At 39.5% G+C, this 27753-nt stretch overlaps 1 protein-coding gene across 1 annotated transcript in view; it reads right to left on the bottom strand.

Moving 5' to 3' along the window:
- The window catches only part of baiap2l1a (BAR/IMD domain containing adaptor protein 2 like 1a), a 34395-nt gene extending 8642 nt beyond the window's left edge, over positions 1-25753 (bottom strand). Inside the window, exons 1-10 of the mRNA XM_049562599.1 lie at positions 25480-25753; positions 24012-24087; positions 23785-23871; positions 10417-10478; positions 8583-8654; positions 8242-8376; positions 3949-4101; positions 3718-3861; positions 3001-3124; positions 1260-1473 (exon numbers count right to left, since the gene is read on the bottom strand). Coding sequence (XP_049418556.1) covers positions 1260-1473; positions 3001-3124; positions 3718-3861; positions 3949-4101; positions 8242-8376; positions 8583-8654; positions 10417-10478; positions 23785-23871; positions 24012-24087; positions 25480-25530 — 1118 coding nt within the window. The 5' untranslated portion in view covers positions 25531-25753. The remainder of the gene's footprint in view (positions 1-1259; positions 1474-3000; positions 3125-3717; positions 3862-3948; positions 4102-8241; positions 8377-8582; positions 8655-10416; positions 10479-23784; positions 23872-24011; positions 24088-25479) is intronic.
- Between the last annotated feature and the right edge of the window lie 2000 nt (positions 25754-27753).

Raw genomic sequence — 27753 nt, 5'->3', positions numbered from 1 at the left:
ACATTACCTTGCCGTGAGATGACACAGAACTAAACTGAAAGTGAAACTTGTCTATGCTCTCTTCAAAGCCAGACTCCATTGACAAAAACAGTAATTTTACCTCACTGAACACAGGAGTTGCTGGTCTACCGCTGCCTCTATCAGTTAGCTTGTTTGCTATCGTGTGACTTTGGTTGTCAAAAGAGTTAGTTCAGATTCACAAGTTACACAGTAACACAAACTTCTGACCCAGAAATGGAAGACCAGCAGTCCTGTGTTCAACAAGGTAAAATTACCATTTCTGTCAATGGAGTCTGGCTTTGAAGAGAGCATAGATAAGTTTCACTTTTAGTTCAGTTTCCCGTAGAAAAGAGCTGTCAGTTTGGGAAGCACTGAGCATATGACTGGATAAATGGAAAACTTATCATTCTAGGGGAGTTGTGTCAGAGTTTGTAAGCAGATGTTTCAATATAGTTTTGCAGTTGCTAAATGCGGACCCTTATTACTTCAGTTCATCAAACCAAAGATTTCTTAAAGAATTCAGTGTAACATGGAGTGAGTTACTGATATACAAAGGGTCATTTGGGGGGGTGAAGCAGTCCTTTAAATTGGATTTTTTTAAATTTATGTTACTGTCAACAAATCCTAGGAAAAGACCAAAACCAAAAATCTGTTAGTCTGTTTGTTTGTGCTGATTGGTTCCCATTTAAGATATAAATCTTTAAAAGCAGGTAAAAAATGAGTAGTTCAATCTTTTTAAAAGGCTACACAATTTCCTAAAAAGCTGCGCACTGCAAACATTATTCAAACAGAAGTGCGTTAATAATGCATTTGTCAGGGATTTTTACTGGCAGATTAATACACATTTGGTGCATTAAGGAGTATTTATAGTATCTACAGTGCATGTGTGATCGACTCAAAATAAACTGCAGTGGGTGTGTTCTTGGTATTGGAGAAACATGTCAGACAACAGTGGTGATCTCTGGTACAGAGGAATAAGCTTTATCAGACTTTTGGCTACACAGGCAATACTTATGCGTAGGATCATTCCATAGTGGGTTTATATCTTTTCAGGGGATTTGTTGTTACTAAGAAAAGGATAGAATCACCAGACTTATCCTTCAAAGCCGCAGATGCTGTGATGAATAAAAAGATGAGTAAACTATGACTCATCGTGAGACAAAGAACCACCAAAACAAACAAAAATCATTCACATTTCCAGAAACTGAGCTGAGGAGCAACACATCCCTGAATATTCAACTAGTTAAAAAAAAACATACTGCTGCGTCTTCTCCAGCTCTCCATATAGCCAGCCGTCCTTCTCTTCTTGGAGGAGCAGGGTGATGGTGTCACCGTCGTCGAAGCTGAGGAGTGTTTGGTTGTTGCCGGCCGTGTGGGGAAAGATGGTCTTTACTCGGGGCTTCCTGCTGACATTAAGACCGGACGACTGGGATGTCGACCGGGACAGACTGACCTCTCCAAGGCTGCCCTGGTCTGGAAATGGCGGAAATAAAAAAACAAACAAACAAAAAAAACTACCAGAAATTAGAGATGTGATATATTAAATGCAGACCTGCTATGGAGGATCTTTTTGACTCATACAAAGTAATCCCTCTCAATCATCACTTTTGGCCCACACGAATGGTGTTGCAGTGTATTTATCTGCAAAGACTCTGCCCCCTGCCTATATTTACATATTTTCTTCTTATCTTGCTATGTTTGGGATATTTCTGTGCATATAACCCGAGCCAAGAACAGTGCACTGCTGTGGTTGAGACTTATTAAAGAGGTAGTGACCAGGTGCCAGACCAGAAGCAGCACGTATCCAAGAGGAAGCTAAGAAAAGGGGTCACAATGGCAAAAAAACGCAAATATAGCGAGACAAAAATCTTGTTCCAAGATGGAGGGTGAAGAAGAGTTGGACTGTTTTCTGTTGGACAGGTAGAAGCCAGCTTTTAGCTTAGTTAGCTTGCTAAAGTATCTGCTTTTCCAGTACAACAAATGTATCATTCCTATAGTAATGGCTTGCAGTGTATGTACAAGCAGGTGGGAGGGGCTGAGTTTAAATCTTGTGTTTACAAACAGTAACCTACAATTCCTTAATAGTATACCTTTAAAATCAAAGGTAATCTAAAAACATATTAATCTAAAGCAGTAGTTTAACACTTGTGTGGATTTTGCTACGTTCGGACAAAGAAAGGCTAGCTGTTTGCCCCTGTTTCAAGTCTTTGTGCTAAGCTAAGCTAAAAGGCTGCTAACTTCATATCTACTGCACTGAGTTTTACTGATTTTCTCTTTCTATCTAGCCCGCCATATAAGTAGGCATATACGTGCATGTTTTAAAAATGTCAAACTGATTTTTTTTTTTAAAAAATCCAACACAATATCTCAGACAACAGTGCTACCATTTTGACAAAACTTAAAAAAAGGAAATCAATGGCACCTTAAAAGTGTTCTATGATGATTGATGTCTATGCTACATGTTTAGTTTTGATGTAATCTCTCATATGAATGCAGAATCTGCAGGCAACGTGAAAAGATTTCGTTATTATAAGAAGTGTTCTGGTTTACATCTGTAGTCCTTTGTTGTCCAAGTAGTACTGACCAATCATGTTTGAGCTGGCTTCTGTTGCATGCAGGTAAATAGTCAGTGAGGAAAGGCAGAGTGCACTGGTTGTAATGCAATCTCAGAATCAACCAGCTATCATCTGACAACATTCTATCTTTTTCGATTTATCTGCTTTCATATGCAGATATCAGTTTATAGACCGTCATGACTGTGCATATAGCGTCTCAAGCTGCTAATTACAATTAATTAGTCTTAGCCCAGATATCCAATATCCGGATATCCCGTGGCTACACTGGAACTCCCCAGATACCGAAAGATGATGGGTTCCGAGATCTGTTGTGATGAAATGTGGCTGCGTGATGAATCTTGTTCACTACAGTACTGAGAGATGCCAAAGTAATCTGTAGGAGACAGGTACATTCATGTTTGTGTTTCAGAGGAGCCAGCTGTACCTGAGTTGTGGTCTGACGGAGGGGTGAACGGAAACCTGGGATCTTGGTTGAACATGTTGGCTAGCGGACTGGTCTGTGCCTTCAGTGGCGGTGCTGGAGGAGGCACCCCTGGCTCCACGTTGTTCTGAGGAGATGAAGAACAGTATCATTAGAAGATGCATTACATGACAGAATATGAGACAGCAATAGTGAAACTATAACAAGCGTTTTCTCTGAATGACCAGGGTAAAGTCCTTCTTAATGACTTTTAAAAAGTCATTACTGTAATTGAAACTTAATGTCTCCCTCCTACACAGCAATAAACAGCCACAGTCAAATAAACATTCAGTGGACTTTACAAGAACAACAAGAGCACATGCAGGATATCCTACGGCTGAGAGCCAGACAATGAAAAGCAGTCACTTTACACAGAGCAGCCTATATCTGTTGCAACAGACATCAGCACCTTCGCAAGATAAACTTAAAGCAACAAGACACGATAAAGCACTTCAGGGCCAGCATTTTCTATACTATCTGCTCTACTTATGGACTACTTGCAATGCTTTTATCCACAGCTTTTATCTGAAGCATCAAGATGAGTATCAAAGTTAGTGACGAAAAGCAACACAAAGTATAAGATAAGTGAATAAAGCTCAAAATATAATATTCTGCCTCATCTCACAGAGCACATTCTGATGCCATTCAGCATGAATCCATTAACCGCCTGCTAATTCTCACCCTGTTGTAGCGTTCAACCAGCGGTGACTGTTCTGGAGTGTTGGACAGCTCCTCTATCATGGTCGTCACCGTGTCTGGCACCTTGGTGATGTCGCTGCACTTTTCCTGCCAGCTGGGGAGCCTCATGGAGAGAATCTCTTTGGCCTGGAAACACCAAAGAAAGTAAGGTGTTAAACAGTGCATTGATGGAGGGGTCTGACTGCGCAGGATTACAACTCTGTTTACGCTTACTTTCTCATGGAAGTTGCTAGTCTGATAGGAGAACATGCAGTGTTTGTCTGCCAGGAAACAGAAGCGTCGCTTTTCTTCCAGCAAGGCCTCTCTGCAGCCGTCAGCGATGAACTTCTGCATGTCCATCTGGCGCGATGAGATGGTCTCCATATACTGTGGGCAGGGTCATAGGACCGTATTAATAATTAGCATGGGTTCAAGTGATCAATAAAATGATTGATAGATTGTATTTTACTGTACTGTATGTATAATTTTTGGCAAGTGACAAAGACAAAGAGGGCATTGTATTTTGCTCAGCCCTTTGTCAGGCTCATGAAAAAGTAGACAGAGCCTAAATAAATTAAATGAACAGTTGAAAATTATATTTATTAATAAAAAAACTTATAATGTGAAATACCAATAAAATGATAAGTAAAAATAATAAATACTAAATGAATGAAACTGGAAAATATAACTAATAAATAGCAAATAAATGTAAAAGAAAAATATAAATAGGTAAATTTAAAAAAGAAATAAAGAAAAAGTAGAATAAATATAAATTATGGGAAAATTATAGAAATAATTAAAAATATTAGTTAACAAAAAAGGATATATAAAAATTAAAATAATTCAAGAAAAAAGAAACTAAATGTAAATTACAGCAAAATAACTAAAAAATTTAAATATTATTTCAAAACAAAATAAAAGAAAGAAAATTTAAAATAAAAAATAAAATGTGAAAAAAGAACACAACTAGAAATGACAGGAAATTACAGAAATAAATATACATTACAAATGAAATGTATTTATTTATTTTTTTCCCCATAATTTCCTTTTTTACTTTCTCTTAATGTTTTTCTATTTAATTACTTTTACTGCCTTTTTATACATTTATTCATAATAATTTTTTTCTTTGCTAAATATTCATCTTGCAGTCGCCAGCACCTCCACCTCTGCAGCACAGACTGTGCTGCTGTGTGAATCTACATGGTGAATCAGTTAAGAATTATAATTTGCTGCTTTAACACCAACCTGAGTGGGAAACTGGCTCTTAATGTCTCTTCCTCAGCAAAAGCGAACCCTGCAGCCACAACTTTATGTTTGTGTGCTCGAGGTCAGATTCACAAATCGAGGGACTAATGAGCGCTGTAATCAAAGCCTCTGCAATAAGCGACAAGTTTATTTGGGTCTCCTGCTGCTAGTGCATCGATCTTAGCGCAGCACTAAACCAAATCAGTGTGCTGAAAGACACATCGTCACCACAGAGACCGATTCTGTTTGTGATGCAGAGCAGATGGCCGACTGGACCTCACATAAGACATATAAAACTCTTTAAAATGACTTTTCAACCCACTCCTCTATCCCTTTATTCTACACCCACTCCCTTTACAGTATCTCTCCCATTTTCCCAGGTTGTCATGGTGACAGTAAAGCAGCCTGTCTCTAAGGGCTCTGTCGAAGACCCTCCTCTACTGTCTGGTCTCTTTCTCCACAATAGCCTGTCAGATGCTGAATCAAGGCTCTTCTTTCCCATTTTCACAGCAAACAGTCGTCCAGACTCTCAGCGAGAGGTGGGAGAGCAGAAAGACTGGACTGAGCTCATCACTGGCAGCGCCGAACATGATTATGAGACAGCTGGGTTAGTTAGCCTTGTCTCCTCTGTAATCCACTAGTGTCATCCTCTATCAAGGGACACTTCTGTGAGAGGATGGGACCAAGATGAGACGACCTATGTCTTTTAAAAGGTGCCATTCAAGTGCGAGGACAAACAGGAGACTGATTCTGATGTTAGCAAAACAGTGCACCTGAACTGCTTTTTTACAGGCTGCAATCACTTCTTGACTTTTCAATTATAAAAATTTGGTTTAATAATTCTCTCTGAGCAAACCAGGCTCACACACCATCCATCATCGAAGTGAAGACATGAAAACGGTCGATAAATTAAAACAAGAGACCGACAGGAGTTATTACTCTGGCTTTGCAGTCCCTACTTCATCTCACCACATTGATTTACAAAGCAAATCGCTATCTGGGGTGTTATGCCTGGTGGTAGGTGGTGGACAGCAGCATGTAAACATCTCACAATGTGCAATTGTAAGCGTACACTTCAACCAATATACTCAGGGTCACTGCGCACCACATTACAGACCTACTCAAGCAAGGCGATGTAAATACTGACAATCTAAATCTTCAAAGCCATGCGCGTATGTACCTCTGTTCACTCAGCAGTGACACTTGTTTTAGCTCTGTTTGTCAATGCTGTGGGATTTCTGAGATGCTGAAGATCTGGTTTTATGAGACCACGCTGCTCAGAAATAGTTGTCATGCATGTGACACTATTACAATACACACTGTAGCACTTTACACTGTAAAAAGTACAGTTTTACCTATTAACGGGTCAAAATAAAAGACAGGCAGAATATTTCCAAATAGTATAGTAATTGTATGTTTTGTATTTATGGTCATTTATATTTATCTGGTAGCTGGAATGTAGAGTGTCTACAGCTGTACTAGCCGCTCTGTGAGGCTACACTAAAGCACTTGGGGTTGGACACCAACTCAGTACTTTCATGGGTAAGTTACCGACTGAATTACACTGGTACTACCGAGTACTGTACATGTTAAATTAATTGGTGCCAAATTTTGGTACCTGAAACCACATCTGGGCGAGAGAGAGAGAGTAATTTAGACTAAAGAGTGAGAAAGAGTGAGACTAATGTTACATCATAGTTGCAGCCTGTTAAAGTTACAGTGAGTCAGGGCAATGGCATGCTGAAAGCGGCCGTAAGTCTAGTTCCTCTTTCCAAAACTCGACACGGACAATGCTCTGCAGTGTTTGTAAGGTGAAATGCAAAGTTGACCATGGCAACACTTCTAACCCATGGAAACACCTGGTCAAACACAAATCTAAAAGCTAAAGTTACCATGTTTGATAGCGTGAAAGCCAAGTCCCGCCGCAGCAGCTGCAGCTAACGTTAGCATGCCTGTAGCCAGCGTTGAAGAAGTTAAACCCTCCATTTACAATTAACAACCTCATCACCATCTTCAAGTAGTTAATAAGCTAGTAAGATAAGTTTTTGTTGGAGATAACTGGGCTTTTTTCACTGTCTTGGATGACGTTAGCTTAGCACTTTTACTAGCATAAGCCAACACTCAGCCACTGGCTGCACCTGCCTGTTCTGAATAAATAAAAATGTTAACATTGAGAAGTTTTTCAACTAAAATTACATTTGATATTACAGATAGGGTAAAGTATTGAATTCCAGGTCATGGTACCACTTTCAGTTCAGATGTGAATGGTACCCAACCTTATTAGCCACAGTGCTGTTTTGAGCTAAATGCTAAGGCTAACATGCTCTCAATGACGTGAGCATTTTAGCTGATGAAAAGCAGGTGCTATGAAACCATGATTGCCATCTTAGTTAGTAACAGTGGCTAATTAGCAGTAATTATTAGCATTCAACTGCTGTTAGCAACCTGATGTGGGTGTTGCTCTCCAGCTTCAATCATATCCTATCTGGGCAGAGAAGTGTTAACACCTAACATCTAAAATGGAGTTACATTTTCCTGTATTGCAGCCCTACCAGCTCTATATCGTCATATAAAACATGCCTTTGGATAATATAATTATCTAGTTGCGCTGAATATACAAGTCAGTCTGTAAACTCTGATTTTTCTCATTTTTGGTTTCCAGGAATGAAGCCTAAACATAACCATATGGTTAAAATTAATCCCACCCACTGCATCCAATACAACCTGGATCTCAGCATGGGCTGAAACTGTGTGTGTACCTGCATTCGTGTGAGCAATCACGCATTCATTTGTGCAAATTTGGGTGTGTACACCTTCCATAACAACACAATCTTCTGTCTGTAGCTGAACGCAGTGAGCCAAGGTAATGGTGTTACTCTGCTGCGTGTAAAAACAGAGTATCTGCAAACAGCTATGGGTGTGGTGGTACCTTTGATGGTTTTACTCCCTTGTCCTTTCTACGGCAGTGATTTTTTGAAGGTATTTAGTGTTTGAATGCACATCTCAAATGTCTGTCATCAATGATGTCATACCTTTACCTAATATTAAAGAAAGCAAAACCTGGAATTTCAGTCCCACATCTCCTTCGTCCCCCTTTGCATTGGTATGTGATTATCATGACAGCTATCTCTCTGCCCCGTCACATGAATTGAACACCTGTCATTTTCTTTTCACAGCAATTAGAGCGTGAGCATTGAACAGCACCGAGCTATGCAAAATTTTAGATATGCTGTGTTTTGAAGCGAAGGAAAAAGGTTGGGGTCGATTTGGTTTCAGACTTACCTCGTTCTCTTTGATCTCATACTTGGATGAGTGCTTCCCCTGGCTTTTTCTCCTGAGCTTCTTCAGGTCTGTCTGAGAGCGCTCCAGGGATTCCAGCTTCACCTTGTGCTCTGACTGGTAGCGCTTGAAGGTGGCCTAAAGGAGATATTTGATAACAGAGGCATTAGACAAGTGAAGGGAGGAACTAATGAACAGATTGCAGTTTTCATTAGACGAATTCCTCAGATGCAAAGACGTGATGCACAGAACCTAAGAACCTGTTTTTAAGCGCCTAATTAGCAGGTCTAAGCTCTGCATTCATTAAATATGTTCACCTATAAGTGATGAAAAGAGGAACTTACATTCATGTATTTAACATCCATCTCCGTCTTCTTCTCCAGCTCGATAATAATCTCCCTGTGGAACTGCTTGAACTGCAGAGAGAAAACACACACCTTAAAATTCATTGCAACACACATCATGCTGCATGCACGCTGTTTGAAACGCAATGTACAGTTCGGTCACATGGCTCAATGGAGATGTTATGATAAGAGTGAAGTGACCTGGCGGAATGCACGATAATGGGTTTCTGAGAGTATGACATTCCACCCATGAGGGATCAGGGGTCTTATCAGCTTGTTAATGTTAATGATTTACAACTTTCCTTTCTTGCAGATACATTAAAACAGTGTGTTATTTAGATTCCAAAACTTTTCTGGCACAAGACTTTGTCATTTGTTTCGCCGTATTCACACTAGCGACACTCGACTTCAATTTACTTGTCATTAGCAGGTATCTGAAGCATTTCACCCCGAGGCGGCAGGGTCAGGAATCGCTCTGTGGCTTTTCTACCCTTGTCAAACTTTCTTTCACCTTTTGTTCCAACAATTTTCAAACTCTCTACAATGAAAAGAATGAGCTCAAAAGGTTGCAGAGGTGACGTATCTAGGAAGGACAGTGCAAATGGCCAATCTCTGTCTATTATGTGAAGATAAGATGAGCGTTGGCTGGCCACAGGGTTCTTCTAGGAATGACAATCGATCACTCTTACAGGCTCTCGTCAATGCGTGAAAGTGTTTTAATGACATAATTGCGACACATGAAAGATTTTGTCTCTTTTCATCCGTCAGATCCATTATGTTGCTTTCAATCCTCTGATTCTGGAACAGCCAGAATTGAGAAAAGATGAAGGGAACAACCTGGAGCTGTGAGCTTTACTGAGAGAACTCAAGGTGTCTAATCAAAATCCAAGCTGGATATATCCTGTGTTTTTCAAATTGTCAACAAACTTTCTACTCCTAACTGATCACCAGTGTCATTAGAATTTGATATTTGGTTGAATTTAGGTTAGGTTGTGACATCAGGACGATGTCAATTTGACGTACAATACTGGCGACATGATATTTTGTTGGTTTTAAGTTGTGTTGTTAAGTAACAAAAATCTAAATGTCTCATTCCAGTGCCATCTTGACATAGAATAACAACAGTTAATCATAAGGTATGGAGAACAAAACCCAACACCTGCAAAATGTCATAATGTTAACATCCAAACAACGTGAAATTCTAACATCATTAGACATCCATCAGCCCAATTTTCATTCCAAACCAAAATTTAATGTCTGTCCGATATTAGAGTCCAACATCTTTCTGACATTGTATTCAAGTCCTGTGCCAGCTGAGCTATGTCTGCACTCTTAGCCCTGAGACCCTTCATTCCTCCTGAAGATGCAGATCTTTAAAACAAGTCACAAATAGATTTCATTTAAAAAAGCAAGCTTAACAGTTTCTTATAACAGTGGACTACTGTAGTTTTTACTAAACACTGCACTAACATGCGAAAGTATTTATTGGAGACTATTTACAGTAGGAGATTTGGCACACAATAATGAATATCCAGCCTACAGTAGCAAGACACTGTATGTGGGATCTAATCAAAATAAACTACAGTGCCCTTGCTCATTGTAATGAAGGAACGTGTCACTCAGTGCAACAATGTGGCTCATTCAGGTTTTTTTATACAGATTAGGGACAACAATGAAAGCTAATGGCACTGAGGACTAAGATATATTAGGCTTTAGCCACACAGGATATACTTGTTTATAGAGTCAATTCATAGTTGGTTTTGATCTTTTAATGGGATTTGTTGGCACTAAGAAAAATATACAATAACACCAGACAAATATTAAGGCTACTCACATTCTCTTCCAGTTCACTGTAGACCTTCTTGTGGGCCTCGGAGATCTCCATCAGAACCACACCTAGAAAGACATCAAGGGAAACTTTTAGTATTTTGAAGAACTTTACAAAGAAAGAGAAACTCGTTTTGAATGGCCCTGGGGTTTTAGATTCTGACCAGGGTCAAGAGGAGCTTTTGACAAAACAAATGTATTCTCTTTCTTGTTGCAAGTTAGAAAAGAAGAGCCCCTGTTATAGTGCACTGTATTGTTTTTAGACTATAGCGAGCTTCCAAGGTGTTGGTATAGAGACAGAGCATAACACATCATACTTTGAAAACCACACCCATTGGAGGGGAAAACAATCAGTGCCACAATATGCAACCAAGGCTTAAAACGCTAACAAAATGCCTGTAGCTAGCTAAAAACATTAGATTTCTGCATGCCAAAAGCATATTTTAGCACCATATGTCTACCATAGAGGAAAAGTAACATGGACAAACTCAATACTGTCAGTCTATTAGGGCAGAAGTAGCCTGAGTTTGTAGGGACTTGGGTTGGGAACCAGAGGGTTGCCCGTCCGGCCAGAATAGGGAGTGAGAATTGGTAGCTGGAGAGGTCCATGGGCACCCCCTTGCTCTGACATCTGTCCTTTTAATGCATGTATAGGTCCTGTTTGCGCGCGTGTGTGTATTTCGGGCCTGTGTGTATATGACAACAGAGAGAAATAAAATTAGTTTCCCCTCTGGGATTAATAAAGTACATCTCCTTCTTCTTCTTCTATCTCAGTGTCCCTGCTTCTTACATTACTTATCTGGGATAAATAACCCCATTGAATGGTTAGAAGTTAACTACTTTGATATTTACAACTATTTAATCAAATTACTAGGTAAGATCATTATTAAACCTAATGAAGATCAAAACCAGGTATTACATAGCGTTGATAGCTTCAACCTGTGCAGTTTGTCTGGTCACATTAGCAAAATGCTTGCTGGTTGAAGGCATGATGAGTGTCAGGATCCAAAAGCTTTCCCATTCTTCCTGCTGATGCCTCGCATCTTACTGCCAGTGCCCACTTTTTTTTCAGTTCAGCAGCTTAAAAAAACCTCTGGATTCTTTACCCAGTTGGTTGTGTATCCCACCACACAGCAGCTTTTAGGCATTTTTGTCTTGTTTGCAAGCAGACACAGGGGACAAGGAGGCACCGTCATGCATATACAGAGTCAGTGGAGGGCATTGAATTGTTTTCCCCTCCGGTCTGTCTCTATGTGGGTTTGTTATCTTTGGACAGAGTCAGGCTAGCTGTTTCCCCCTGTTTACAGTCTGTGTGCTAAGCTAAGCTAAGCTAGCTGAATGCTGGTGGTTGCTTCATATTTACCGCACAAACAAGAGAAAGGCCTCAAAACTTTCATCTAACTCCCGGCAAGAGACTTAATAAGTGTATTTCTCAAAATTTATTAATTAAGAGAGGTGACAGAGCTTTTAGAAACCACACACCAAACATCCAAAAGCAGTGTGTAACAAGATGCAGATTCAGGAGCAGATGTCAGTAACACCTCCCAAATTTCCTACATAAACGTAACCTGTTTTCCATCCGGTCTTGCGTATATCTTTACAACCCATATTTTACAGATGACTTATCTCCTTTCAATATTTAAACAGTTGTCAATAAGTAATCTCTGTGAAACGTTCTGGTATTGTGTGGTCAGATACAGAACAGTCTCCATTCACAGACGGGACTACAAAATAGATAGAGCAGCATATGACATGAGACAATGGGAGTGAGTCAATACTGTAAACACAAGTGGACAATCGTAGCTAAGCAGTTTATGGTGCTACCTCTGGCACAATGGGGTGAAATCTAGACTCAAGGTTTACTATAGGACACAGGGTTCTGGTGAAACCTATAAAAAGGAGAATGGGACATCATATCTGGATGTGTGATAGTGTCAGAGTGAGGGAACAGAGCAAAAATGAACAACCTGCAACACCTTCAGAGGAAAGTATAAAGCACAGGTGTTGAGTTCACTGTGTGATTTTTAGGTAAAAATCTCTAACAGCTGCTCATGTCAGCAAACTCTACCTAAACACTTACACGCATTTGACCCAACACCTGACATTCCTCCGTGCATGCCTTCAACTCAAAGCAAACAAACGTAATGACCTGTTGATACAGAGCTGTACTTCTGTGATCCAGCAGGCAGCGTCCAGCTACAACAACATTGCCCTCTGAAGGTCACCAGAACGTACTGGTAAATGCTGCCTTTGTGCTTCGACAGGGAGGGGTGGCACTGGGCTCAGGGGCTGTTTGTACAGCCCCAACAACAGGCCGTGGGGGGGTGGTGGTGGAAGGGGGAGGCTGAGAAAGGCCGGGAGGGGGGTTCAAAGGGGCTGTTGTACACCTGCAGGTTTCACCTTTGGGGTTAACAAGGTGTGAAAGCCTGCTCGGAGGGGAGGGTACATAGTTGTCACAACCTGGTATAGACTGTGCGGTGAATCATAAATCTGTCATGAGAGAGAGACAATGTTGTAAAAATGCTTGTAGGCTTTCTCTCCATGGAAATAAGGTGTGAGTGCAGGGGTGTAAAAAGTACAAAAATGGATTTTCTCTGGCTAAAGTGTGAATAAAAAACTAAAAGAAGTACCTGGCTGCACAAAGTTGTTTTAGCATCTACTGGGCTGAACTGGACTGCTATTCAAGTTCATCACCAGGGCGGCTTATTCTCAATTTATCTTATCTCCTATCTTTATCTGTTGCAGATTGTTCTCTTTCGAGGATTTTAAGTACCAAGATAATCTAATCTTGCCTCGACAATTTAAAACATACATTGCTGTGTTCACATGGGTTTTTACGCAGGTTGGTATGGGCTTGATAAAACATCCCTGTGGAAAACTACATCCATGATTCACTCATAACACTTATGATTCATTATTACAAACTCTTATTCTCTCCTACACTTCCCTAGCCAACACTGGAATTCATCAGAGTGTATACTGACTCAAATACTGTAGTTCATAACGGATAAAGCGAACTTTGACCTTTTTATCCAACACATTGGGTGAGCTTTATGTCTGACTGTAATGAAGATAAACATCAGGAGGTTCAACCATTCATAACCCAGCTGTGTTGTCAACCAAAGGTCACGGTGAAGGCTGAAAAGAAATCATTAAGAAGACATTTCTTTTGGTGTTGCAATAACTTAGTTGGATTTAAAAACTGGTGCAGTTAATTTGTATGCCCTGTTTTAAATGCCTGTTTCACAAGACTGCAGATAGGTCACAGAGCAACGCCTTCAGCATTCTCAACAGGTGATGCCATTTATGAGCTGGGAGTGCCCTGTGCCAACCCCTGCCAATTTGGTGTTAGATAAGGAAGCAGTACAATACGAAATTGCGTTAGCAGAGCAAACATTGGCAGCTGACCGGTTGGCACGTATCCCTGGGCTTGCCTTTATTTCACCACTTTATCTAACCGGCAATCCTTCCTCCATTGCATTTCCTCCTCTATCCAGGTCCAAGCAACGTCTGAGTTGGCACTAAACTCGACAGTGGTTGTTGGTCATTGTCTTGTGGAAACGCTTCATCACTGAGATGCATCACTGGGCTTGTCCACGCAGGCTTTACAGTGTGTGTGTGTGTGTGTGTGTGTGTGTGTGAGAAAATGCAGCCACCTCCTATGTGACTCAGGATCGAATGGTATCTCAATTACAGACATTCCAGTGCAGGTGGGGAGAGACGCTGTTTGGAGGTTGCCATAGATGAGCTTCTCCCTTCCTGTTATCATAATGATGTCATTGTGATGAATGCTAAATCCACGGCGGAGGAAACACATGTGGAGGTGACTGCGGTTAAACTCCATCTGGACTCTGGAGTATTCATCATGAAATCACAGGTTGCTCCAAAAGAATTCAGCTATTAGTCACTTCTGTAATTCTATTGTGGTGTAAAGGAATATCCTGTCATCAGATGGGAATATCACTATCATCATGAAAACTCCATCTTTTATGATTCTCATCTTGTTAAACCAAACCTACCACAGAGTACAACTCAGAACTTACAACACCTTTACTGTATAAACAACCAACCACCAACATCAACCACCGCATAGATCATGATATGACTGAAAGCTCCCAATCGGCCTGAGGTGAGACTGTTTTGTAAATTGCCATTTTCAAGTTCAAGAATTATCTCAAACTTAACTTTGAAGCCAGCATCGACAAAAAAATGTAATGTATTTATAAACAGCGCAAGCTTTATCTGCTGAAGAAGATCATGTGATATGATTGAAAGCTCAGGAGTGGCTAATTAATAGACCTTGAGGTGAGATTGTTTTGTCAACAACTGCATAAACTCAAGCACGCAAACTAAAGGCACGGCTGCATTCCTTAACTCCTCAAGTTGACTTGTGGGAGATTCACATCAGTATTTCATTATTATCAATCAATCTACCAATGACTTTTACAATTAAACAAACTTTGACCTAGTCAGTGTCTCACTTAGTAATGGTTCTATTCTGACCTGGGACCAATTTCTGATAAATTAATGAGAATAAATAATGAAGTTGTGGCTGTAGACCGTGGGTGCAGCTGATCCAGTTAATACCGCAATGGCTTTACTTAAGTGAGCCAGTCAAGTTGACAATATGATGCGTAGACATATCACCAAAGACTATAACAGCGTAAGAGAGATGTGAAAGGGATGACAGCGTAAAGCATGAGTCAATTCTGCCTTGTGTTTTCCGACTTGAACTGTAGGCCTTAAGTTCACTGAGCCAGGACTAATTTTATTTATTGTTTTAATTTTTTGTTTTTAATTGTTTTGTCTTATGTTTAAAGTATCCTACTTTGAAAACTGACAATAACTGTTGTTGAAATGATATGGAAATGCATGGTACTGATTTAATTTGATAGATGTATATGGGTAGGCTATAGGATGCAATGTAGACATGAGGTTCGGACCTTTTCTGAGAGGACATTTTAGTAACTGGACCTCTTTTAATATAAAACTCCTGACCTCGTTTTAAAAATGTTGAACAATGCTGAAATAATACTGTTATAACTAAAATAACTGGGCATTTTATCACTACTTTTCTTTTGAAAATGACCTAAGAAGGATTGATTATGAAAGTAGTTGCTGACTAATTTTCTGTCAGTCAATCAACCAACATCATTTCAGCTCTACCACATACACTCAATTTACGCACACACACTGAGTACAGAAAAGTGCATGTGATTTGTGCACTTTGGTTGACACCCTGCAATCATTATCACCAATCAAACATGCCACCTTGAATACAGATCATCTGTTTCTCACACTAATGATGATCTAAAGCAACCTTTTTTTGGTTTATTATGGTTTGTTGAATTGAGCATCCACTGCCATTTAGCATATCTACTGTGTTTGCTGCAGATCAATAGCTGTGACAGCTTCCTTAACATAGAGCAATGGCCTGCCATCACACACAGCACAAAACATCATTTATTACTAGACCACATAAAAATAACTGCAGCCCAGAGCATCAACAATAAATCTCTATTTACTTAATACAACAAATGAAGGCAAACCTCGAATAAGCTTATAAATGGCATGTGTGCTTCACATGTTCTTGTATAGGTTGAAATCTATAACAGCAGACTGACGACTTCAGATGCTGAGTGAGCTGTAGGGTTAAAAAAGAATCAGAGGATATTTTTGTGAAAGGACTGAGGTGTGACAGGGTTTTAGATGCTCCAGCGTTATGGTTTATAGTGTGGTAAGTGAGTCTCTAGTCTCTTTAGAGGTCCCTTGGAGGAAACTCCCAGTGTACTGGGGAACCTTTAGTTTAATGTTGGATGTAGAATGAGGGTGTTTGAGGTCTGGGATCATTAGAGAGCTGTGGAGTGTGACGAGAGGAGTCATAACTGACTGAACAATGAGTGGACTCTTTGAAAACAACCTCCACCCTCCTCTATTTTATTTGTTTTCAACAGTCTATGCCTGGTTTGGGAAAACAATCTGTGTCTGTGTGACTGACCCTGATGTTTTAGTGGCCCAGATACATTTATGCCATATGGTTCAACTAATGGTCCTCTGCATCACAAACAGTAGAGCTGATACCACCCATCCATTTTTAAAGTAATTTGAGGAAACATTTTGGGGAAAACATACTTACACACTTTCCTGATGAGACAATCAATACCACTTTTATGTCAGTATACTAAGGGTGGGTTTGTAAATCCAATCCGACGCTCTACACTTAAATGAGAGCCTGTTGTTCGAAGAAACAGAGCATTCTAGTTCTACATGAATTAATGAACCATTAAGTTAATCACACATTCACTCCGCTTGGCGTTCTGCTGCTCCGTCTCCCCAGACAGAGTGCCCAGAGTACGCTCTACTGCTCCAAGAGTGTGGTGTTCTGAATAACCAAATGGTACATTCCAACAGCCCTCCAAATTTATGAACGGTCCAGTTTGTGCCAGAGTGCGCTCCAGCACTTGAAGTGAGTATCCAAACATACCCAAAGTATGTGGCTGAAGCCAGGAGACTGGTAGCTTAGCATAAAGACTGAAAACAGGAACACACAATAAGCCTGCCTCTGTTCAAGAGTAAAGATAATCCTGATTCCTCACTTATACGATAAGACAAAAAAGATATGTTAATAATTTAGAGGTGCTGATATTTGCCTAAACACTACCTATGTAACTTTACATTAAGTGGATATCATGCAAACCATAAGGACCATGAGGACAGGTTGCACTGGTTTCAAGAAAAGCTGAGCTGTTCTTCTCCAAGTGAACTACCTACTGTTGCAAAGAAAATGAACAAGTTCTTAGACTAACTTTGCACCAGACAAGTTATTCTTTGGATAAATGAGTCTGCTCCGGGTTTTGTCAGACACAAAATATAATGCAGGGGAAAACTGACTTTTCACTGACTTTTGGGAACAATTTATAGTTGGTGCTTCTGGTGATGTTGTGTCTGTAATAAAAGATAAATTGCCCATCATGTACTAATGATAAAGACTTAGTGTATGTTGTGCCTAGAAAGCAAAACAGTCCAGTGAAATAGCTCTAAGCCAGATGTTTGAAATGTCACAAACTCTTATTAACCATAACATCAACCTTCCGTTATGAAAAAATAACTCTCAAAAGCCAAAATCTGTTACCGAAGCTATCTGCAGGAAACACTCAGTGGTCTCTCCGTTTTGAATCCTCATTCCCTGGGGAGAAAAAAAATTGCTCCGGCTGACATTACCATTCTTCTCATGCTGACAGTGTACTTCAATATTTCAAAAAACAATTTCGACTGAGGCGTGACAAACAGCGCAGAGAAAAGGTGGAAGGGGTGGGGATGGTGCTATTCTTTCTCCTGTAACATTTTCAGTCCCTCAATACCTGCTGCTTTTCAGAGTGGAATGGCAACTCCCTGTGGAGTCCAGTCGTGGCCTAATGCACAGGAAGTTTCTAATTGTACACCCACTGAAAACTATGACTTTTAAATATACAGAAGTATGGCACACCGGCTGCACTGCCAGGGTACTGTATCATAGATGAATGACAACAAAAACAAATCTACATGCTGATGAATGTTACAATCGTGTAATTTTACATGTGAAACTAGTAGCTTTAAAACAAGAAAAAACATTGGCTGAACAGTGCCTACTGTGGCCTCAAAAACTAATGGAATATTAAATTTTTAAAACAAACATGAGGAAGCAGGGGAGACCAGGGGAAACAGGGCAATCATAACATCTCAAATTGCGCAAATCAGAAATGAGACAGAACCTCATTATTAAAACTAATTATGCAAACTGGTGTTTCATACTTGTTAACGTTTTTCTGCCAAGACTCATTTTTAAGGTATAAAAGTAATTGTTTTACAGCATTTTCCTCATACTGTTTTAACCTTAAATGTCTACAAAGACCTGTCTAGTTTTGATGACCATTCTGTTGTCTAACATTTGAATAGCGTCAGATATCAGCTTTGTTGTTTCTGGCAAACAGAGTAGCTTCTGTCGTGGGTGATATGGTTGGCATCAGTTGTAACACTGTGTTACAACTGACACAGACACCATCAAAATGGCTTGGCAATGACATTAAAACAAGAAACAGAAGAGTTTTTTGTGTTCATTTTAAATGTCTATGTACACTCTATTACCTGTACATTTTGTGGCAGGCCTATAGTCCAGTGGTTAAAACTTTTGCCTCTCATACTGGGGGACCCTGGTTTAATTCCCATCAAGAGCCAATTTCTCATGCTTTCAGAATCTTCGAAGTCTATGAATCAGAAGTTGTCTTAACTTGTTGTCTTAATACTGCCATATTGGCTGAAGAGCAACACATTTTCCAACAATTATTTTTGCATTTTAATAGTAACCTATTGACACCAAGATTCATCTTGGTTAGCCATTTCATTTTTAGACATTTTATACACAGGGCATTTAATGAGGCAGAACCATGAAACGAGGCATGCCTCTGAACACACAATTTACAAATAACACTGCAGTGATCCCTCTCTGCGTGCTAACCGAGAAACTAATGTCTCATACCTGATATGATTAATTATACTTTTTTAATAAAACTGGAATTAACATTTGACTTTCAGAGTTTTTATGTGACCATAATATTGCTTGTAAAAACAATTAATGACTTAATAATGAAACAAGTACAACACAGATACAAGCTCCCTACATCAAAAATGTATTCAGAAAGTTCAAGAGGTTTTTGAGTAATGACATCAAAACCAAATTTTTTTACAGTTGCACCTGGTGTCTTAAACTCCTTAACCTTTTTTAACTTTTGTGAAAAAAGTAAGATGTATATTCATGCTAAAATGATACCTGCTAAAATGCAGAGAAGAAAAAGTAGAGAAGAGCAATAAAAAGAGCAAATTAACTCAGCAGCCAGTAAACGCAGCAATATCTTTCTTAAGATTGCTAACATTAGCCACCATTAGCTACTGGTTACACAGCATATACGTTAGCTAACATTAGCCACCATTAGCTACTGGTAACACAGTGATATATGTTACCTAACATTAGTCACCATTAGCTACTGGTTACATTGCAATACTGGTTAGCTAACATTAGTCACCACTGGTTACACAACAATATATTGCTAATAATAACCACCATTAGCCATCAGTGACACTGCAATATGTTAGCTAACATTAGCCATCATTAGTGGTTACACAGCATATACGTTAGCTAATATTACATAATATTAACATAATATTACAATACACGTTCGCAAACATTAGCCACCATTAGCTTCTAGTCACACAGCAATACACGTTAGCTAACAATGGCCGACATTAGCTGCTGCTCTTTTAAGTTGTAAGGGGAGGGTTGTTATTTTGTCTTTCAAACATTACATGGAGGGACATTTTTGAGTTTTAAAATTTTCAAATATTTGGGGTAACTGATTGTAACGTTAGTAGTTGGGGAAAGCACATTTAATAATCGCAGATGGAGTAGCTGGGATAAGATGGTTATTTGAGTAGGACATGGGAGAAAATCTCATTTAAGGGTTATCAACAGGGTGGCTTTTATCAGAAATTCTGCAAGTAACTAACTGATAACATGATGATTTTCCCTTCAGGCTATGCTGTTGTTTTTTAATGTCAAGAAAAAGGAAATCAAATCGCACAGCAAGTTATAGGTTTTCACCCATCTGTCTGTGGCCAGCTGTGACACTTGACTAAAAGTCTTTCCTTATTCACCTCCATTACAGCACCAATTTCAAAGAGAAAATGTGGACAAACTGTAGTCTCGGAATAGGAGCAGCATGGTATGAAGTAAAAGCCTCAGGTAACTTTCTGCAAATACCTGCCAACCACAATGACGCAAGTGCTTTTTACACCATACCATTCACAAAGGGAGGGGGAAAAAAACCTTTTGCTTCAGAGAAAAAATCTTACAGGTGTCTGCAGTTGAGGGCTAGTCATAACAACTCAGTAATTTAGTCTGCCATTCTTGACAGTGGTGCAATTTAAATGAAATTATGTTCAATTCTTTGACTTTTATGCCTAAATGAAGTATCTGCGGTATGAAGATTCACTTGAGGCAACAATAAGCAGCTGTAAATTCTGTATAAGTATTTACAAGGAAGGGAGGGAGAAAGCTGTCCTGTCTTAGCCTGTGCGTTATGACACGTACTATCATTCTATAAATCTGTCTTATGCCTTTGGTTTTATTCCCTTGTACCAATAAAGACGGAGGAAAAAAGAATTGAGCGTGATCATTTTTCCATAAGGTTTAAACCTCCACAGACAAACAGTAAAGAGCGGCAGCGGGGTTTTGGTGAGGCAGATGGAGAAAACAGGGGGCTGAGGAGGATCAGTGGTGGGAAGACAGCCTCCTCTGTCTGTCTATTTGTTCAGCATGTTTGCTACTCTGCTTGCTGCAATGTGTGAGAGAATTCACACTGTCTCGCTGTCGTCCATTCCAGGCAGTCAAGGAATGACGGTCGAGCTGGGGGTTCAAGACATGTGCCTTTTTACTGGAAGTGATTTTAATGTTGAGATGGATTTTAAGATTAGAACCAGATAATCACTTCAATCTGTAATCATCAGTTTTGTCTGTTTGTCCTCCTTCATTTTGATTTTTTTGCACTAAAATAAGCTGTAGAAGCACATAAACATCAACAGTACAGCTGCAAAATTTCCACATTCAAAAGTAAAGACGGCAAAGCATACGGCATTTATGAAGTTGTTTCACCTGATTGTTTGTGGCATGGAGTGAAAATGTCACCGTCTGACCGTGTATGAACATATTATTTAATGAAGCGTTGATGTACTTGCATTGTTAAGTGACAGGTGTGGCCCGACAAACTCGACCAACATTGCGTGATAGCAGAGTATGGAGGTTGTTTCACTAATATGCAGCTAGAGGGGTATTATACGTTTAGCCTATATTGTTGGTATCATAATGGCTAGTTAGAAAGCTTTTTTTAACATCACAAAGTCTAACCTGTGTATCTACACATGAAAGCCTGCTCTGTTTACATGTTATTATTGTACGTTTTAGAAAAATGTGCAAGAAATGAATAGAATCTTAATAGAAAAATAGGCAGAAAATTGTTCTGACTGACGGAGTAAAAGTAATATCTGGGTGTCTGAATGTTTTGGCAACACTGGATCCATTTAGCATTGCGAAACATATTCTCCATTCTCTTCATTTTCAGACACTGACACTGCGCTGATGTTCAGCTACGCTGCCTTGGAATTATACTAACTTCCTTATTCCCTTATTTACATTTTCACCAAACGTGACAGACAGGACTAATCTTGTCTCTTTCACACAGTGACAGCTCTGTGAACATCATCTCACCTAGTCTGACATTTCATCAAATATTGTTTATTACTCGAAGCAATGCAAATGCCACATCTAAAAAAAAAAAAAGACTTAGTCACGTGATGTTCACTGTGGTCACAATTTTCCTTTTGAAAGACCTCGGGCTAAATGACAGAGCATTATCTTTCCATTTTCGCTGCCCTGCTCTGATTCTGTGCCCGTCACATCAACCTGAGCGTACATGAGGCCAATTTGTTAACCCCTGCATTAGGGAGTGACGCAGCAGAATAAGAAAACAACTAACTTGATGAACCGTAATAGCACAGAATGAGGACCCCTGGACAAAGTAGGTCAGCTCCGAATTTCAGCACTAATAGGATAATTGGAGATGAGTCACAGGATGGATGAAAAACAACCAGTAAAAGCTTGATTGCAGCCTCAGAAAAGGGACAGAGGAAGCACTTCAATCAGAGAGAGGTAGAGAGCAGACGGTAATGAATTTCTGCTGCTACTGTGCAACAAGGGTTCAATTAAAAAAAAAAAAAATTCCAGATGTTTGAATGATATACTTGCATTTGAAATGGTTGTTGCATGCAGGCAAAATATGCCACCATGATAAATTTGTATAGGAAAAGTGTCCAGCTGCCATTATTTGGTGAGATGTTTGGGTGAAATAAGGGTAGTGATGTGAGTGAAAAAGTCACTTTCATCATTTCATGGTGAATAAATTAGACATTTTGGGAAATACACTTATTTACTTTCTTGCCAAGAGTTAGATAAGAAGATTGAAACCACTCTGTGTGTGTGTCTATGTGATGCACATAAGGCTACAGTACGTTAGCTAAGCTTAGCATAAAGACTAACCCTCACTAATTAAGACATTATTTTGCATTTATTTACTTTGTATGACACAGGGCTATTTCTTGGCCAGGAGCAGTGACTTCCGGGAGTCTTCACAGTAAGGTTGCCAGGTTACCTTCAAGACGTCACTGCTCCTGGCCAAGAAATAGACTGAATCACAGTGTTTGTTTTACAGTAATTTCCAGGTAGAACCCCCCTGCGTCATGTAGATTAAATGCTGCCTCAATTAATTAAAAAAGGTCCACCTATAAAGATTAATATCTGTTGAAGTATATGCTATATTTAGAATATTTTCTTGGCTTTACGTTACCTTCAGACAACAATTTCCAACGGATAACTAAAGCCGTTATATTAAAGCCACCAGACTCCATTGGCAAAAACGGTAATTTTACTTCGCAGAACACAGGAGTTGCTGGTCTACCACTGCCTCGATCACTTAGTGTACAATGTAAAGCAATGAAAATATTCAAAATATAGTGTACACTTAGACTGATATTGGCTTTTAAGGTGGCCAAATCATATTGTGGCCCCTGTCCACAGCAGTACATTGTTTAGCTTCTGTGCTAGTAGCTTTGGTTAGCAAAGGTGCTAGCAAAGCAGTAACGTACATAAAAAGCACAGCAGAAATACCAGATAGGTTGGACTGATGTGTTTAATTATACATGTTTAAATGTTAAATTTGTGACTGAAAATGATGACAGAAATAAACAAGTTTGCAGATTTCACGTTGTCAAGTTGTCAACGCCGAAGTAACTATTGTTGTTAGCATGACATCACAGTGATTTGGTCTATACTCGGAAATATAACATACTGCAAAACCACAAATTGTTTTTTTCCACTTAGGTTTTTGTAGCACATAAACAAATGAGACATATCATGTTGATAAGTGAGCTTTAGAGGGGATGGTGGGCGGATTTTGTTACCTTCAACGAGATCCAAGCTAGCTGTTTCCCCATGTTTCCAGTCTTTGTACTAAGCTAAGCTAGCCTGCTGCTAGCTCTATCTTTAAATTTGCCGTACAGACAGGAGAGTGGAGTCGATTATCATGTCCAGCCCTCAGCAAGAAAGTGAATAAGCATACTTTCAAAAATGTCAAACTTTTCCTCTAAGCACATTTCAACAGAAATGAAGGTGATGAATCATTATCGTCTTCAAGCTCTCACCACAGGGACATTCAAATATGGATATCAGTCAGACTCCCTTGGGAGTTCACTCACTGTGGGTGGTTTTAACCTGGACAGGCATGAAACTCACCAAGCTCTCTGGAGACTGGAGACACAATAGCGTTCTCTCCGACCTTTGAGACTGCATCAAAATAGGCCTTCCCAGCAAGAGTCATCACTGCATGGGGAGACAGACAAACATCACCGAGTTATTGACAAGGAGACTTGCTGGATGATATTGTGCACTGGTGAAATTTTATTAAAAACAAACTTTTTGATTAGACTTATAGATCATTAGGGATCATGCTACATGTTTACCTGTGACTGCTTTCTCATAGCTTTTCCCGAGGTTGACCAGGTTCCTCAGGCCTGGGTTGAACTGCTCCATCACATTCTGGAACAAAGAGCAGGAGATAAACAATCACAACTGCTCCATTCCTGATCTAATCATATAGTTTAACCAGTCACATTCTCATTCGCACACTCACAAACATCTCTAATTTTCTTTAAAAAAAAAAAAAAAAGGACCTGTCGTGAATAATAAACTCATGAGGCTATTTTTGTGGGAGTGGGCGGAGAGGAGAAATACATGAAAACAAGTGCAAGTGTTTATGCCATAGCTCTATTAATACCACCATGTGAGAACAATAAAACTTTCAATCTTTAACTTGACCCCTCACGTGTGCTTTACAACTCCCTCAAAAGAGCAAAGTCCCACACAAAGTTGCAGCTATTTGCGGCATGGACCTCATCACTCTCCCAGCCCCAGCCCCCGCTCTCTCCCTCTCTGTCTCTCTCTATTGAAACGCCTCAACAATCAAGTGCTGTTCACCTCCCTGTCTCTATTCCCCTGGCACGCCCTCAATAGAACAATGAAGGAGCAGGTATGATTTTACATGAAGAACAGAGCAGAGGAGGAGAGAGAAAAGGGAAACAGGTTTCCTTGTTTTCTTTCTCTCTCTGTCTCTCTCTCTCCCAGCTGAAACTGTGGCACACTGTAAACCACTGGTGTGACTCTCTGAACACACACTGATACACACAACACACACACACTTTGTATTCCTAATCCAGGGAGGACACAAACTAGTATTTAAACCTAATTCTACAATCAAACCCAGCCCCATATTGTTTTATAAACCCACTAACTATACTCTTAACTTGTTTCTTTAGGATTTTAATGACATGTGGTCCTCACAGGGACAGAAACACAGCCCCACACACCCTTACACACTATCAGCTGTTTATCACAACTGAGTGGCAGCAGTGTGGACTTGATTAGATTAATCTTGGGTACTCAAGATAAAACCTATATTTATTGATCAAATCATGTCATGGCAAGCCACAACAGGTTGGATTGATGGGAAAAACTTTATTTAGTTTCATCACATGTCAGACAGACAGAATAGGGGGCTTTGACTGCTCTGTGGTTTGCTGTGTTTTATGCATCTTTTGATAATAAAATATTGACTTTTTGTTGTTGTTATTGGACTTTATAAACTGTTATCAGAGTACAAACATACTTTATAGCCCTTTTGAACAACTACAGAAAGTTTCAGGTGCTCAATCAAATGATTTTTTACAGTGTGAAAGCAGAAAGATATATAATAAAAGCACAAGCACACTATAATTAAAAATATATATATAGTATTGCTATCTCTGTGACAAACCTGACTCTTAACCCATTTTATAAAAGCTGACCCCCCCCCAGCCTTTATCACAACCCAGACATCATATCCATCACTTGTCGATTACTGTGTGTCCCTATATGCAATCAAACTTCACTCACCTTGTATGTACTTTCTGTGAGCTTGCTCACATCATCCGGAGCCCGAGACATGATGACAGGTTGTTTCTCAAACCCAGAAGTCGGAATTAAAAACAAATACAAATAAAAAACAACAACGAAAGAAAATAAAAACGGTGTGTTGGATAATCCAGGTGCTCACTCAATCCGAATATTAAATCCCACAGCCGGCCCTGCTCCTTGTCTGTACCCTCACTCCGTACATGCGGGCAGAGAGACGCTCAGCAGCCGGTGGCGCGCACTGACTGACTGACTGACTGACACCAAGAGACTTCCCCGTGCGGTGGCTGCTGATGGGGAGGGCGGGGGGAGCATGAGGGGAGGGAGCGAGGCGTGACGTCACGATAGGTGTTGCGCAAGTTCTGCGCGTGGTAGAATGAAAAAGTTTATGAGACTGTGTGTCTCTACATGTCCGATATAAAAACGTCTTTTAAAGGCACGAATCATTTTGGCTCATGGTCTGGTGTTAAGATGAAGTGCGCCAGTCGGCCTCAAGAGGGCGCTGTGATGCAAATGATTGTACTGTAATGCAGTCTCTGTAGTGGTGGAGGTTATACTGCCTGTTCAGATCCCTTCGTTTAAGTAAAATAACAATATTATTGTTGTTATTATTGTTATTATTATTGTTGTTATTGTTATTATTATTATTGTTTTATGATTTAGTGTTATTAATCTGATGCAACATGATAACAGCATTTAGCAATACCATATGAACTCCTCACATGTTTTGTATTTTAAATCTTAATCTGTAAAGTAACTAGCTGTAGCTCTCAAATACTACAATGATGTATAAAATGCTCTCTGAAACGCAATGGAGTAAAAGGAGAAATCATAATTATATGGATTCTATGTAAGATAGGCCTACATGAACCTTAGAAATTGTATTTTAAGTCCAGTACATGGGTAAATATGATTTCCACCACTGAGTCAAATGGGCCATATGTTGTTTTTCACATGCTGTTCTTACGCAACTTGATGACATTTGTATCATATTAAGCGAAGTAAAAAAAGACCATATTGCTTTAGAAAGTTGGGGGAAAGGTAATTTTGGCAACATGGTTTGGCTTTTAATGTAAAGCATGGCTGTCCATGGCCTGCTGGGGTGACTTCATTCGTTAAAAGGCCATTAGAGTATCATCACCAGCCTGATTTTTTGAGACTTAAAGGCATCACATATCATGACCGGAGTAAAACTACATGATAATTCTCATTGCAAAGTATTATCATATTGTGTAGCCTGTACTCAAGGATGGCCAAAAAACATAGCACAGTTCTCATCCTCACAGGTGTTGTTGGAAACATATTGTATATGTGTATGCAAACAGACTGGATTAATGTGGTCAGGAGCCAGAGGGCAAACAGTTTTTCTTCCGTGTTTCTCTCTCAACACCAATTCTGATACCTAAACTAAGGTTACTTGCCAATACAGAGTATCAGTGAGACACTAGTGCAATTTTCTTTTATTTTACTTATTTATTTTCAAAATTTTTAAATCCATACAGCTAATTGTGTGGAACTGGGATCATTTTAATGAAAAGTAGCACGAGGACCATTCTCTAAGGCTTCAAGAATAATTAATAATGCAAGACCCCATTTCACTTGATAGTACAACCTTGTTATGCATATTCATTATTCAGACAATTTTGCAATTAATCAAATGACCACAAACAAAAAAGAATTAGGGTCTTTTGGGGCCCCTGCAGGTAGGGAGCCCCGAGACAGTTGCTCACTATTCCTAATTGGTAATCCAACTTTTGATACAAGCATAGCTTTGATATTTCAGCCGGACAAAATACATAATGAAATGTACCTGCTTGGTTTTATTCACTAGGACTATATTTTAAATATCTTAATACATACAATTCTCTTTGTTTTTTATTTAGGCTACTGTATATGTAAGAGAAAGGGGGAGACATTTAGAATCAAATCTGAATATAGGCCGACAAGAAATGTTTCTATCATGGGTGGGTTATGAGACAGTGGGTACCTGATATACGAAAGGCTCCACCGCCTCTCCTACAGACGAGAAAGACAAACAGACATTGTGGTTGGTTTGTGTTTCTTTGTGGTTGTTATGCATCTTTTGTGGTAATGGGTCTCTTCGTGGTTGATTTGTGTCTCTTTTTGGTTGTTTTTGTAGTTCTTTTGGAGTCTCTTTACTTTGACTTTGCATTATTTTGTGGTCTTTTGTGTCTGTTTGTGGTCATTTTGAGTCCCTTCCTGGTCTGTACGTGTTTATTTGAGTAACATTTTGCA

The sequence above is a fragment of the Epinephelus fuscoguttatus genome, linkage group LG20 (assembly GCF_011397635.1).
Source record: "Epinephelus fuscoguttatus linkage group LG20, E.fuscoguttatus.final_Chr_v1".
NCBI classification, from domain to species: domain Eukaryota; kingdom Metazoa; phylum Chordata; class Actinopteri; order Perciformes; family Serranidae; genus Epinephelus; species Epinephelus fuscoguttatus.
The sequence above is the reverse complement of the archived record's forward strand: the minus strand, read 5'-3'. Positions and strand labels throughout refer to the sequence as shown.